This window comes from Xiphophorus hellerii, chromosome 3 (assembly GCF_003331165.1).
Source record: "Xiphophorus hellerii strain 12219 chromosome 3, Xiphophorus_hellerii-4.1, whole genome shotgun sequence".
NCBI lineage: Eukaryota > Metazoa > Chordata > Actinopteri > Cyprinodontiformes > Poeciliidae > Xiphophorus > Xiphophorus hellerii.
The window spans coordinates 12,678,416-12,693,929 of NC_045674.1; the positions used below are offsets into that span (position 1 = coordinate 12,678,416).

Genomic DNA, 15,514 nt, shown 5'->3' on the forward strand with positions numbered 1-15,514 from the left:
AGCTCTTTTGCATCCTCTACAAGGATGTAATTAGCAAACATTTCCTCACAACATGATGCTTCCACCTCCGTTTTTCGTGTGAATGATGCGTCAGGTTTCTAAGACATGTTTTTTTTACATGTAGGCCACAGAGTTAATTTTGTTTTCTTCTGATCTCACCAGGAGTGTAAATACTTCCTTCAGACTTGTGAAAGTTGGATCTTTAAACTATTAAATAAAATACCCAATTATGTGTTTTTAAATTAAAAATATAGTTTAAGAGAGCAGCTGTAGGATGATCTGTCTGAACAGTAACAGCCAATATTCTTCAGATGTTACAGAAAAAAAGGAAACACTGACACAGGTGGGTTTTTGAGGGTTTTTTTTAATTGCAGGAAGCAGTCCAGTTGTCATAAGGCAAACTAGAAATGAAATAATTCAGAAAATAGCCTGAATGCACCTCAAGCCTTTTCTTTAATCTCACAGCACACTCCTGATGCGTTTCATGTTCAGAAACAGAAAGTTCTACAAAAACCAAACCAAAACTTTTCTACTTCAAGCTGTAGTGTTATGTTTCTGTGTTCATTCAGGGATCTCACTCACTTTTGATGTAAAAACCAAACAGTTCTCAGTCCTTCATGTTTAATTTGAAAATGAATATTAACAATTTCCCCCCAGTAATCTATGGCAGATTTTTCTACAACGCTCAGGTTTTAACATCTGGACAAGCCAAGGGAGGAAGGAAGGAAACTAAGAGGAAAGGAAGGAATGTGGGACACAGAAAGGAAAGTAATGAAGGAAGGAAGGAAGGAATGTAGCACATTATGAGCTAAAAGATGGAAAGAAGGAAGGCAATACACTTAGAAGAGGAAGGAAGGAAATGAAGAATTGACACTAAGAGGAAGGGAAAGAAGGAAGGAAGGAAGGATGCTAAGAGGGAAGGAATGAAGGAAGGACGCCAAGAGGGAAGGAATGAAGGGTAATACATTAAGGAAGGAAGAAATTAAAGAAGGAGGGAGGAGTAGTAAACAAGAAAGGAAAGGAAGGAAGCAAAGAGGGAAGGAAAGAACTAAGGACACTAAATGGAAAGAAGGAAGGAAGGACACGCAGAGGGAAGGAATGAAAGCAGGTAACATTAGGGGAAAAAAGGAAGGAAAGGGGGAATAATAAAAAGGAAAGAAGGAAGGAAGGAAGAACACCAAAAGGGAAGAAAAGAAGGCAAGTAACACACTAAGAGGGAAGGAGGGAAAGGAACAAGTAAGGACACAAAGGAAAGGAAACAAGGTAGGACATCAAGAGGTAAGTAAGGACACAAAAAGCAAAGGAATGAAGGATGCAAAGAGGGGAGGAAAAAAGGAAGGACACAAGAAAATGAAATAAGGAAGGAAAGGCACTGAGGGAAGGAAAACATGAATGAAGGATACCAAGAAAGAAGAACGAATGAAGAAGGAAAGTAATACACTAAGCAATAAAGGAAAGAAGGAATGAAGGACCCTAAGAGGAAAGGAAGGAAATACAGAGGAAAAAATAAAGGACATATGTCAGATATAAACGTCAACTGGGACAAAAGGAAGAGACCAAAAATAATAAATAAAAGGACATAATATTGTGACAACAGGATTGGAAACAAAGTCTGAAACTATTTTCCTCACTCATTCAGATCAATAAAATACTAAAATCAAACTCAACCACACTGTTATGAACTTTATTTACCCCCCTCATGGTACCGAATAAAAACTACAAAACGACCGTATCTGACAGCAGCGACCAGCAAACACCAGATAACGACAACAAGAGACAGAAACGTCTCTTATTTTGAGATAATCTCTGATAAAATGCGTCCTCATCCATGATGGATGAACTGCAATTTGTAATGATCAGCTTCTATTTCTATGTAGTTGGAGGAAAAGTTTTATATTTCCACATCCAGGTGAAGGTGGGAGTGTGAACACCGACACAGCAGCTACCAGCCAAACATCAACAGATGAGGGTTTATTGGGAGTGATTTGATCCGTTTGCCTCACAACCTCAACTTTAAAAAACTAGATTTAGTGGTAAATTGTATAAATAGTCTGTTTTTTTTAGTATTTGAGAAAATAAGGCTTTCTCCAGTCTTAAAGATGGATGATATGAACACAATAGGGCAAGAAAGGAATAACGACTATGTTCAAAATGCCAAAACGTCTCTTTATAACACATTTTTTACTCACTCAGTTTCACTCAACATGGACTAATTACTGGAAATTTGTCAGCATCTAAAGGACATTTGCAGTAGTTAAAACACTACATGTTTAATTCCTTCAGAACAGGAGTTGATACATTTCACTCCCCCAGTTTCAACTAAATCCTAGTTATTTTCACAACCAGCTTCATCCAAATTAAAGCCCTGCTGCAGATTAATGATCTACTGACAGAGTTGTGAAACATTTAGCTGCAAAACTGTGAAGAGTTGGTTTTGTCAGTTCTTGTTTTGTGGGTTAGCATCTCCAATTTTCAGCCCCACACCCATCAACCAAGAAGTTACGCTCCACATCGATGATTTAGAGCCGCTAAAGAAGCAGCTCCAGCGACTGGCTTCACATTAGCAGAGTGTCTGAACCGTTTCATCGTTTTTTTTTTCTGAACTTTGGCGTTCCAGCTATGAGGTCACTTTCTGATGAAAACGTTGAAAACCAGCTGCAGGCTCAGGGAATTTATTTTGCTCGTTTGTCTCGGAGAACTACATGCAAAATGAGAAAGAGAGGATGGAGTCGTGGGGATGAACGAGCGGAGGCACAGCATGGGAAACATAAATACGCTCTGGAGGATAAACGGGAAGGAAAATAACTGGAAGAAAAGCTGATTCTGTTAATGTGCAAAGGAGAATTTTATGAGAACAGAACCTGAGAAGGAATGCAGGTTTAAGGAGGAAGAAGGAATGAGAGGTGCACTGAAGCAGCCTGGGAAGCGTAGGAGCTAGGGGTGCACCGACATGATAAATCAGTCCTTCATTTTGGGGGATCGGTGATCGGCCGATACTTGAATGTGACAGAGCCGAGTTTGTCATGTATGAACTACTCTGCAACTTTCTTGCTATATTTAGCAAACAACATTACAGACAAAAAAAAAAAGAATCGGCATCGGCCAAAATCGCAATCGGTGCACCCCTAGTAGGAGCTGTTTATTTTCTGCTTTCCTCTTCCTGTAGTTTCACTCACAGTCATTTTCCCGCAGAACGTTGTACATGTTGACAGTGAAGCCCGATGACGGCTTGTTGTCACTCCACCCCCGATGTCCAAACCCCTCATCTTCATCATCACCGTCCTCATCGTCGTCAGCATCCCTGTCTCTCTCCTCCTCAGGCTCGGAGCTGGATTCTCCGTCCTCCTCGTCTTCCCGCTCTGCACTTCCCTCCTCCTCTGCTCCTCTCCCCTGAAGAGCCATAATCTCAGGCAGGTCTGGATGATTTTCCCAATGCTCTGTTAGCCGGGAATAATCCCCAAAAAGATGTTAAATCCAGCAGAAATTTAACCCTCCAAGATCTTCTGAAATGAGTAGTCGTACCTTTGAGGCAGCTGTAGCCAGGCGGTCTGAGACAGAGACAGAGCCTGCCATCAATCGCCAGCCTCAGCAGACTGTTGGCTGCACGATAAACATCGTTGCGTGCCGCTTTCGCCGTCTTATAGCCTCTCCTTTCTGCCCAAGCTGAGCAACACAAAGACAGAGTGAGATCTTTAGCCAGAGCTCTCAGGGGAGCCATTACAACGTCTGATATTATTCATAATTAATGGATGTTTACAAACTTCCTGTCGTCTGTTTCCTTGAAAAGATTAAGGCTAACATTAAAACCTTCCGACTAGGGAAGTAAGTTATCGATTGAGTTAAAGTTGATCGATCTAACTGATTAATTGATATGCGGCCATTTACCTAAAAAACCTGAGTTTTCTGCGATCCAACTGGATCGGGTTATTAACTTGGAATCAATCCTTCATAATAAGCAAAGTAAAACCAGCGGCAAGAGTAGAAAGAAATGATTTCCTTTGAACAGGAAAAGACCACAGTCCACCAAATCCATGTCAGAAGACATTCCCAGTGTTAGCATCTTAATATCAGCTACAAACACGTACATTAAAGTTTAGCATGGATTTAATATCCATGCTAAATGGATTAGCATGGACGTTTAGCATCAGCCTGCCGGCGGATTAAACGTCATCTCACCTTCACACACATCCCAGGCGGTCCAACTGGGCTCCTCCACGCTCTGCTGGGACTCTTTCTCTTGCAAACTGGGATGTTTGAGCTTCAGCACAGAAAGGTAAGGTGTTCTCTCGCACAGGTAACCGACTGATGTGTACGGCTCTTGCAGCTGGGCTACGGGGTAAATGCCCGCTAGAATCTGAGGAGACACACCCAGATGATTTAGAGAGTCAGATATTTAACACGTCTTAGATTATAAGAAGCTTTAAACTCAGACATGGTGAGCCGTACCTGTAGCTGCTTGTTGACGCGGGAGGGGAAGACGAGGCCGGGGCAGTCGCAGAGTTTGACCGTCGGGGTGAGGTAGTAGGTCTGGAAGTACTTGGTGTGACCCGGCGTTCGAGAGACGCTCACTACTTTCCTCCCCACTAGACTGTTTATTACAGAGGATTTACCAACATTAGGAAAACCTGGGAAAATAAATCCAACCACAGGTTAGGATTTAGGGATGCACAGATACACTTTTATCTTACTTTTGATACCGCTATCTGAGATTTATTATCGGTCGATATCGATCTGATACAGACATCAAACTTTTCTTTTTTTAAAAACACTGACATAAATGTACTGAATTACAAATGTATTTGGTAATTGTGCACCAGTATAGCAAATGTAAACACAACAACAGCTTCAACAACAAAAAGACACTCTATGGAGCTCTGGTAGTGCCAAAAAAGAAATTCATTTTGGTGGTTTCATTTTTTTTTTCAATAAAATATGGCTAAATTTGTTGTAATGTTTTGTTTTAGTTTTTTTTTTTTTAGACTGGATTAAAAAAATACTCTTCAATTGGAGTCAGATATAACAATTTTTTTATTGTTTTATTATTATTATATTTAGCTAAAAAATAAATGAGGGTATTTATTTATCAAAACAAGCTATTTCAGACATGTAAGAATAAGATTATTAATTTTAATAAATAAAAACACAGGAAAGTCCCAGATTTGTAAATGGTGCCATACTGTGTCAAAGCCAGAATGCTTAAGTATTTTTTACTGAAACATTTGTCAATTTGCTGTGGTTTAGCTCAGCTCCATCAATCTTTGAAAATGTAATGTCCACTGGTGGAGCAATGATTTCCACAAGTTTGGAGCCTTATTTATGATATTTCTAATAGGTTTATATATATTATGTAATGCAGTGATTCCCAAAGATTTTCTTCTGGGCCTCCCTATGGATTAAATTCCCCCCCCAAAAAAGAAAAATAAATCCACTGGGCTCACACATCGTTCAACCAGACATAAACCTATACACATATTTTGTTTTCAAATTCCACCGAAGTTTATTTCACACTTCAGGTTGCAACAAAACACACTACAAACCATCTTTACAGTGAAACACTTTTGTATAACTACGCTTCCCGCGCCCCACTCTTTGGGAACCACTGATATAATGCAAAAGGTTTCTGGTGAGGTGCAAACAAAATCCTAATTATTTTAAGTTATATCCTGATTTTCTCTGAAACTGTAGCAGCTGCCATGACACTTGCACTTCTGATGGAGCCTCCCAAGCTTTAGCTTTACTTTGTTACCAAGATTATGGAAACGGAGTTAAGTTAGATTTAGGTATGTTATTTTATTTTTATTTTTTTTGCGGCGCTAGTGGCTCGTATTTTTTCGACAATAGGCAGACAGGAAGGAGGGTGAGGAGAGGGGGGAAGACATGAGGCAAAGGTCGTCGGGACCGGGAGTCGAACCCGCGACGTCCGCGTCGAGGACTAAGGCCTCCAAAAGGTGCTAACCCCCTGCGCCACCACAGCACGCCCCAAATTTGGGTATGTTATTTTAACTACTGCAGAAAATCATGTGGACCTTATTAATTAAGCATAACTTTCATGAAGCCTGCATTTCTGTATTAAAAATGTTTTTTTTAATGTTCTGATGTGATATTTTACTTTTAAATGTCATGTTTTCATTACATCTGTCACAGTAAGCAATAAATCAATTAATCGCATGATAAATTAAAGTGGACTCAATAATTTCCGTTTGGACAATTTATAATTTTTCTCTGGATGACAAATGTCTTCTTTGGTCTCAACCAGCCCTTTTATGAAGGATAATTTTGTTTACAGAGACTTTAGCATTCATTTTATATTTTTGGTTTTGTTGTTTTGTTTATTAATTTTGGATATTTTAAAATGTCTTCCAGGTCCAGTCAAAAACCAATATAATAAAATAAACATTTACCACATTCCAGTGGTAAATGTTTATTAAAATGAGCATTTGCCTTTGCTTTAGTTTTTTTGTTTTACTTTAATTTTAAAATTAAAAATAAAGTTTATTGATATTTGAGAATGTGTTCTTGGATTATTTTGCCATTAAAATTAGATAAATGTTAAATAGTTGAAAATGGTCTTAAAACAACAATATTATCATTTATTGCAAGAACGTCTGGTGACAGACCTTACTGTAAGTGGAAAATCCTCATTATTAACAGAAGTAAAGGTTTTCAAACATCCCTCTGTGTGGAATTAATCTATATAATATGTTTCACTTAAATGGGCTTTTTAATAATATTCTAATTTATTGAATTTGAATCTTAATATGATTGCATTTTAATGTAAATCTATAATATCCTAAGTGTTTACAAACTTAGATGTAAGTAAGCAATTACTACTTCTGTCTGGAATGAATGAAAATCTCCACCACTGACAAATCTAGTTAATTTTTTTAAAGTTTTGTAATAAAACTCACCTATGCAGCCCAGAGTGAGGACTCCGTCTTTGTAGAGCTCCTGGTTGCTCATCTCCAGAGCGCTGTCACTTTGATGCTCCACCAGAACCGATTCAGCTCCTTCGTCCTGCGGCTCTCCGTCCAGCCGCTCTGCAGCAGCGTCTCTCTGGATCTTGTGCTCCCAGCTGGACAGGTCAACTGAGAAAAGGAGGTTACAGGGAGACATTTTGAGAGGGTGATTTGTTACGATGAAGTATCAGTTGTTGAGGTAAAGATGATGAACGTAAAAACTCTTCCTCTCACCTTTTCCGGCTGTGATCTCTTGGCAAGCCTTAAAGATATCGATAAGACCTCCGGCCCGACTCCAGTCAGCCTTTTTTCTCATCCTCTTCTTCTGCAACACTTTTAGAGAAACATAATGACAACAAGTGTGAGAGAATAAAAAGTAATAATTAACTTTTCAAAACAACAAACATGGTTATTACAATTTTGGGTTTTTCATTATAGATTAGTTTTATTTCTTTGTGGCTTTTTGTTTGTCTAATTAAGTTAGTTTTAAGTGTGTTTGCTAGTTTTTATTTGTGATTGTAACTTTGGGAAGAGTAACCAAAAACTATAGATAAGTCGCACTATTTTAACATATTTTTACTCAAGTAAAAGTAAAAAGTGGCCTCCAAGAAATTACTCAAGTTAAAAGATCATTTAATATCTAAAAATTGCAACATCAGAGGAAATTAAATATAAAGTTATGTGGAAATGTTGGCATTTTAAAGATGAAAATGAAAATAATTCAAATAAATAATCAGGAAAAAGAAAAATATTTCCAAATCAATTTCATCTGTATAAAACGTATGATGATGTATTTTTGGTTAAAACGAGTTGGTTTGTCAGAAACTTTACTCAAGAAAGAGTAACAATACTTCATAATAAAATTACTCAAGTGAAAAGTATCCATTTAAGAAATTACTTGAGTAAGAGTTTTAAAAAAAGTATTTGGTGAAAAGACTACTCAAGTACTGAGTAACTGATCATTTATTATTATTTAAAAATTACATCATCAGACGGACTAAAATATAAAGTAAACAAAACCTGAAGTTAGAGTAATGATACTTCATAATAAAATTACTCAAGTAAAAGTGAAAAGTACAGCGTAGTGAAAATACTCCTAGAAGTGCATTTTTTTCCTAAAAGTTACTTAAGTAAACTAATAACTTTTACTAAAAGTAAATTTTTACTTGAGTAAAAGTATTACTGCAACTGTAGTGCAGCTACCGTTACCTTAGCAACTGTAGATACAGTTACTACAGTTAGAAACTGTAACTAGTTACTGCCAAACTCTAGTGATCATTAGTTAAATATTGTTAAATTTTATTTTAGTTTTATTAGGTATAGCAGTATTTTTAGTTTATTCATACTTTGGCTAATTTCTAGGTGCAGAACTCAAAAAGGTCAAAGTATTATATTGAGATCATTTATACAAATGAATACGAAACAGAAGTTACAATTGTCAAAAAATGTATTTAGTTACTGTTGAACAACATCTGACTCTGGCGTTTTCTCCAAACTTTTGCCATTTTGCAGACTAGCTAAGTGCTGCCAAGAGGAGTTTAGAGTGCCGTAATTTGCTGTCAGCTGACGTAAACTGCTTGTGGGGGGGAAATTGTATATATAACTCAATTTCAAATTGGTTTAACGGCAAATAAATTGATCCGTAAACACAAAAACAAAGGATGTAATATCGTATGTTTAAGTTTTATAAATGCAGTTAGTTGTAGTTTTTCTATATTTGTTACCGTTTTTATTTATTCAAGATAACTTTGCTAGCCTTTTCAACAAGGCCTCCGTTACTATAGCCTCCTGACCTGTGTTGTAGGATTGTCCAGGGTGGGACGTGAAGCAGACCATCTCCAGGTGGGGAAACTGGGAGGCCATGTAGTGTTTCCAGGCGATCACCAGCGGCGGAGGACACAGGTCTGCTTTGTTCAACACCAGGATCACCTGCTTGTGGAGATCCACTGTGATGTAACGGTACAGATCTGGAGGAAACTGCAGCACCTGGTGGACACAGACAGACACATTTAATAAATCATTCAGTCCTATCAATACTAACTGGAACACGGAGAGTTGTGTGAAAGCAAATGTTTAGGCAATATATTTAAAAACAGCAGTAAGTTTAAGAGTCAATAGTCATAATTTGCAAAGTTCCAAGTAGTTTTTTCACGTTTTAAAAGGATAAATATGAATTTTATTATGAAGATATTTCAGGTAAAACACAAAAAGATTACAGCTGGGATGGAAAGGAGGAAGGAGGTGATAAAGGAAAAGAAATAAAAAACTAGGTCAGAGGTCTGCAAATTTACAATCTTAAGATCAATATTTTCTGTAAATCCAGAAAAAGAAGTTGGGTTTTTTTTAGCTGTGAATGTTACATAACCTCCTCAAAAAACAATAACTTATCATTTTTTATACACATTTACTTCAGGAAGTTTGTCATCATCTAATCTCTTCTTAGGTTGTAAAAAAAAATACCATAACACTTTTGCAGAAAAATAGTGGATATGTTTTTTTATGAGGTATAATGAAATTTATAGAAAATGAAAAACAATTTTCCAACTTAATGACAAAAAGATAGATCTAAAACAACAATATCACGAGTATTTTTATTGTCATTCTGTTGTAGAAAATCTATTAAAACATGAAAAAAAACAGGTAAACCCACCATTCATTACTAAATTTATATTTAAAATATTTAAAACATCATCTTAAGCCAGAGTTATTAGGGGCTACAGGTTCAGGGGTGGGCAATCCTGGTCCTCGAGGGCCGGTGTCCTGCAACTCTTAGATGTCTCCCTGGTCCAACACACCTGAATCCAACAGCTGAATCACCTCCTAAGTGCAGTCAAGTTCTCCAGAGTCCTGCTAACGACCTCATTATTTGACTCAGGTGTGTTGAAGTAGAGATGCATCTAAAAGTTGCAGGACACCGGCCCTCGAGGACCAGGAGTGCCCACCCCTGGCCGTTAGACGGTTCAATGGACGAGTTAGCAAACACAGAGACGGACAAAGAATGGATTTAACTTTTGGACAACCAGAGTGTGGATGAGGTGTGGAGACATAATTATTTATCCTTTGTTGCTTTTTTAACTTATAAAGCTACAGAAAATATTACAATTTCATATTTTTAATGCCATGTGTAAAAATCCCTGCCAGTGTTTTTTTTTTTTTAAGTTGATTCAATTGCAAGAGACAGTTAAGTTAATTAAAATCAACAATATAGCTCATTTCAGTTTGTCTGAGGTAACAACACCAAATCATCAACTGATTATTTCCTCCACATTCATATATTTATTTTTAGTAATAGTTGAAATATTTTCTCAGTTTAGTTTTTGTGTTGGCATTCCCAGAAGAAACAATTAAGCTTTCATCTAGCATCTAGCAAGAGTTGTTTAATAAAATAATAATAATAATAATAATTGGTAAATATGAACGATAAATGAAGTGAAAATATTATTCTGGGTTTTTGTTGATTCTTGACAGTGACTCCCCCTAGTGGCCTGATCCATTATGACAACCTCACTGATGATAGGTTCACCTACCGGGTGTCGAATATCAACAATAAGAAGGATGATATCAGACATTTCCAATACTCTCCACAGCTGTCTCCAAGTCTGAAATGAAAAGGAAAATAAAGATTTAACAACAATCATAAACAGTAACGCTGGTAACTTTCTGAATTGATCTTCATCTGCTTTCGAATTCAAGAGAAAATATCTACATATAGTTAAATAATTCTACTAAAATGAAAGGTAGCTGAAGTGACAACAATGTGACCCTGTGTTGCAAAGATTTAGCAGATATAATTTAAAGCTTTGCTTGTGTAGTCCCACCATGCTCAGCTTTTAACTGTATCCAGTGAAATAAACTACAGTAGATGAAAATGCCATGCTGATAACTCAAATATCAGCATGCTAAGATAAATGAGGTATGTCTAAATGAAACTTAATATTGATCCATAAGTGTTAGATGCATTAATATGTAGCTGTTTTCTATCAATTCTTCATATCCTCTTATTCCACCTGTTGATAAGGTTTCACAAAGTTAATCAGTGTGTGAAAGCTGCTGGAAATGAAAAATATTTGGAAAGAAAAAGAAAACTATTTGTAAAGGTAGACTGAGCAATGAAGGTTTGGATGATTAAATTCAAATTCAAATCCAAAAATACTTTATCAACCCCTGAGGGACATTAAATGTAATATTCTTCAGATTTACTATAGAAGAATCTCCTGTAGCAGTCTGTATTGCAGTACTTTACTCTTCCTTCTTGGCTTTACTGTTGCATCTCCAGTCGCTCAGGTGAACACTGAGGTTTAAATGTTACATATTTAGGTGCAGATATTACAAATAGAAAGTAATGCCAATTTATAAGTGGACGTAAAGGGAGTTACACCTTTTCATCTGACCACAGCTGCAGTATAATCAAAGTTATGAGAGTTTCTGTTGACTTTATAAAAAAGGTTGTGAACTTTTACTGGTCTAGATTGTATAAACCAGTATATCTGATGGTCTTCAGTGTAAAAAGAAAAAACAAAGCAAAAAAGGATGACTAAAAAAAATTCAACTTCATTCAGGCAGCACTGGAACACACTGAACAAATTAGACTTTGTATTAGGGCTGAAACGATTCCTTGAATGATTCACATACCTCGATTGTTAAAATTCCTCAAGGAAAATAACCTGCCTCGAAGGTTTGTTAAATTATATTTTATTATTTAGCGCACCGTGTTCCGGCCTGGTGATTATTTGTGTTGTGCAATGAAACGAGTTGTTGACAAATGCAAATATGAAAATTTGGGCCGATATTGATGTCTGATAGTAAAACCACTGTTATGGTAGAATTTACCAATATTTTATTTTATCCCATTTTTTATTCAATTACTCGATTAATTATCAGAATAATTGATAGATGACTCGATTACTAAAGTAATTGTTTAAAACAGCCGTACTTTGCAGAATTTTTACTGCTGCTATAAAAGCAAGTGGCAGACTTTAATTTAAATATTTGTCCATCGTGGAAACAACGTTACCTCCAGGTTGTGCTCAAAGTGGCTGAGGGAGCCGGGTGGGTTTCTGGAGTGCAGATCTTCCAGGTAGTCTCTGTAGGACTTCTCCTCCTTCCTCAGCAGGCTCTCCCGCGTCATCTCATAAGTCCAACATGGCCGACGCGGGAAGCCGAGACCTGGTGGAGGAAGATTAAAACTCAGCAGGTAAAGAAGTGACTCACCCCTTCACTGCACTCTGCTCATCTAGGTTGCTTTAAAGAAATATAAGAAATAAAACAATGATACCTTTCTCTGAAGGGTAGATTTCATCTTTGCTGACTTCTAGTTCTTTATCTGACACCGGCTTCAGCACCGTCTCCATGGCCAGCTTCTTCCTCCTTTCCACCTCCTCTCTGCTCTCTTTCTCAAAGTGAAGTCGAAACCTTAAAAAAAGAGCAAAAAGTTTCATTTTTCTTTTGTTAGTATCTGAAGCTTAAATACAGTGTAATCAAATATCCACTTTTTCCACATGTTTAATGAGATCAGCAGAAAGCTGGTGAAAACTGATTACTTATCATAGAATAAATTACAATTGGTTCTTGTTGTTTCACTCTTTCTGCTAAAGTGTTAAAGCAGATCAGAGTAAGATGAGTGTAAGGGAGGGCGACATGGACTGAAAAGTTTTATCGCAATACTTTCTGGTGTTATTGTGATAACTATAAAAGTGGCGATAATAATTATTTATGTCTCCTCTTGCAGGTAACATATAGCTGTGATTTGATTCACCAAAATGCACGTAGTAGTAACTGCATTTAGTTGGGTTTTCTGATTTTGTTATATTTATTGATTTATATTTATTGAATAAACAGTGGAAAAAAGCAGCACAAATAACAATTCGACAGTTTTTGTGGTTTTAAACCTCATTAATTGGAATTTATCATGACAACAATAAATCAAAATGTCATCATGATTATGAATCGCATGAATTTAAAAGAAAAAAGCAAAAAAATAGCAAACAATTTTTCAGATGAAAGGTTAAAATCTGAAAATGCAACAGAATATTAGTAAGTATGTATATATTTATAAAAAATAAATGAAATTACAAGAATAAACTCACAATTACGAGACTTGTCAAAATCAAGATAAAAGATTTACCATGATAAATGACAAACAAAACGATAAATGCCCTCTTAGATCAGCGGAAACGTTTATTTTAATGTAAGTGTTTGTTCATTTCCAAATAAAATAGCTGTATTGAATTAGCTTACCTGTTTGGATCATATCTGCCATCTCTCCCAAAGGGCTGCTGGTTTATTCTTCTGATGTCAGTGGTCTCACTGTCAGAAGTGTCAGACTGACGCTCTCCTCCTCGCTCCACGCTGGCATTGCGGCTGCTCGGACCAGAACCTGTGTCACCTATCAGACCAGGTTGGCGTCACGGTCAAACTCAGTCAGTCAAGTTTATTTGTATGGCACTTTTCAACAACAAGGCATTTCAGAGTGTTTGCATCGTAAAAAGACATGAATAAAAAGTCATAAAAACAACATACTGGTCAACAACTGGGAAGCTTTTAAAGTATTCATAAACTCTTGAACTGTTTCACGTTGTAAACTTGATTCAATGGCAACCTGGAAACCGAACCTCTGCCTCAGGTTAAGGTCCATTGCAGTTTTCAGTATATTTTTAATCCAGGACTGGCTTTTAATTAGTTTTTTCTTTTTCATCAATCTGACCAGTATCCCCACAGCATGATCCTGCCACCACCTCGGCTTTCCGTTGGGCTGGTATGTTTACAAAAAAAACTAAAAATATAAACAATTCAAACAGTTCCTGTAAATCTATCAGATGTAACGGTGTATGTTATACAGCAAGGCATTCCCCTATAAATCTAAATAATATTCAACCGCAGAGGCAGTTTAAATGTCCAATCCTACAGCAAAACATACATGATAACACATAGCTTTGTAAACCACCATGATGTTTACATACTCAACGTGCTCCACTGTGAGCTGCATCCCTCATGTCTGCCGTTAATTCACCGCTTCAGTAATAAACTGACGGGCTTAAGTTTGACTTTCAACTTCGACTGTAAGTTACAGTAAACGCGACGTGATGCAGTCTGAACAAACACACGCTCCTATAACAGACTAAATGTATGGAGTCACGTGTTAGCTTAATGCATTAACGAAACCTTTAACCACGGAGGAACAGTTTCCAAAAACTGAATTCTGCCGTGACGCTAACTGCTAGCGTTAGCATGCTAATGCTAACAGCAAAAAAAAAAAAAAAAAATGTTACCTCTCTTTCTCTCGCGTTTGACTTGCAGCTGTTTCTTCTTCTGCTTGTTGCTGAATGGCTTTTTCCGAGGCATAGTCCAAAAAGCAGGAAAGCGGATGAATATATTTAATAGCTCTGTACTGTGTGTCGTTACCACACAGCTTTCAAATAGACGTTTTTTACATGAGTGAAGTTTCTGGACTCCTACACTTTTTCAGTGACGCAACATCCACTGCAGACTGCGGAGAACCGTGGACGGAACCAATTTGATGGAGCGCAAAAACCACCAATAGCGGTGTTATCATACTTTTTCTTAACAGTTGATATTACTAAATTGTAAAATAATAAATAAAATATCACTAATGCTCCATTGTTGATAAATAAACCTAAAATATGTTGGTAAAACTACGATTAAAACCCCCTGTACTCAAATGGTACAATCCACCTTTGTAAACACCTCATAAAAATGTGCACATTCCAGCAGACTGGCATAAATACTATGGAAGGTCGTTGTAATATTTAATCCAACCACACATCTATTTTTAGTTTCGTAAATCTAAAAATCTAGTTTCAATTCATTAGATTCCACCTGCAATTAGAAAGAAAACGTTATGTAATAAATTAAATGACATCCTTATTTGTAATTGTCATATTTTACTGTCTTGAAAACTGAGAAGTTTTTAGCTGAACCTAAGTTTAAGATTAACAAAAATAAAACTACAAACGTTTGGAAATCAAAAGTATAATTGCCATCAAAGCCTAAAGGCTAAATTGAATCTGTTCACAAAAGTGTGTTTTTCTTTAAATATTCTGGACTCCCCCTCTATTTAAAAATATTTATATATTTAAAATATTCATAATTTTTTGAATACATAAACAAAAATGTTTAATCAACTCAGATTAATTAGATACTGTTTCAATGATTAAATATTAAAAAAATTCTACATCGACATCCTCTTAGTTATAAACAGCAATTCAAATACCCAGGACTTATTTCTATCCAAAATATTTTGGATGTTTAGAATATTATTCCATCTTAAACAAAAGTCACATTTACCGTTCATGTGTCCTCCCATATCAACTTCAGACATATTTTAAATATTTTCTCCATTTATTGAAGAGACACTGATGATTTCTGGAAAAAATAAACTTTTATTCTGTAGTTGTTGATAATCATAATTTCCATTTCACCTGTTTTATATTAAATTTTTCCCCATTATGTCCTTCACAGCTATTTAAAATACATTAGTATGTTTTTGTTAAAATCTCTGCCAGTCACTCAGTTCAAATAAATAGCATTTTAAAGTCACA

At 36.3% G+C, this 15,514-nt stretch overlaps 1 protein-coding gene across 1 annotated transcript; it reads right to left on the minus strand.

Moving 5' to 3' along the window:
* Nucleotides 1-344: 344 nt before the first annotated feature.
* Nucleotides 345-14,427, minus strand: gnl1 (guanine nucleotide binding protein-like 1). The gene is made up of 12 exons (XM_032558853.1): nucleotides 14,225-14,427; nucleotides 13,194-13,341; nucleotides 12,232-12,368; nucleotides 11,971-12,122; nucleotides 10,484-10,555; nucleotides 8,750-8,942; nucleotides 7,191-7,289; nucleotides 6,909-7,085; nucleotides 4,447-4,625; nucleotides 4,177-4,354; nucleotides 3,523-3,663; nucleotides 345-3,437 (listed from the first exon to the last, which is right to left on the minus strand). The coding sequence occupies exons 1-12, from the start codon at nucleotides 14,295-14,297 to the stop codon at nucleotides 3,169-3,171; spliced, it is 1,818 nt and encodes a 605-aa protein (XP_032414744.1). The 5' UTR covers nucleotides 14,298-14,427; the 3' UTR covers nucleotides 345-3,168.
* Between the last annotated feature and the right edge of the window lie 1,087 nt (nucleotides 14,428-15,514).

Bases quoted from the DNA above. Each gene is read 5' to 3' on its own strand.
- gnl1 (XM_032558853.1), bottom strand. From the start codon at position 14,297: ATGCCTCGGAAAAAGCCATTCAGCAACAAGCAGAAGAAGAAACAGCTG. The intron at 10,556-11,970 runs GTAACGTTGTTT...TTTTCATTTCAG, and splicing joins ACTTTGAGCACAACCTGGAG to ACTTGGAGACAGCTGTGGAG. The intron at 8,943-10,483 runs GTAGGTGAACCT...TGTGTCCACCAG, and splicing joins TTGTTGATATTCGACACCCG to GTGCTGCAGTTTCCTCCAGA.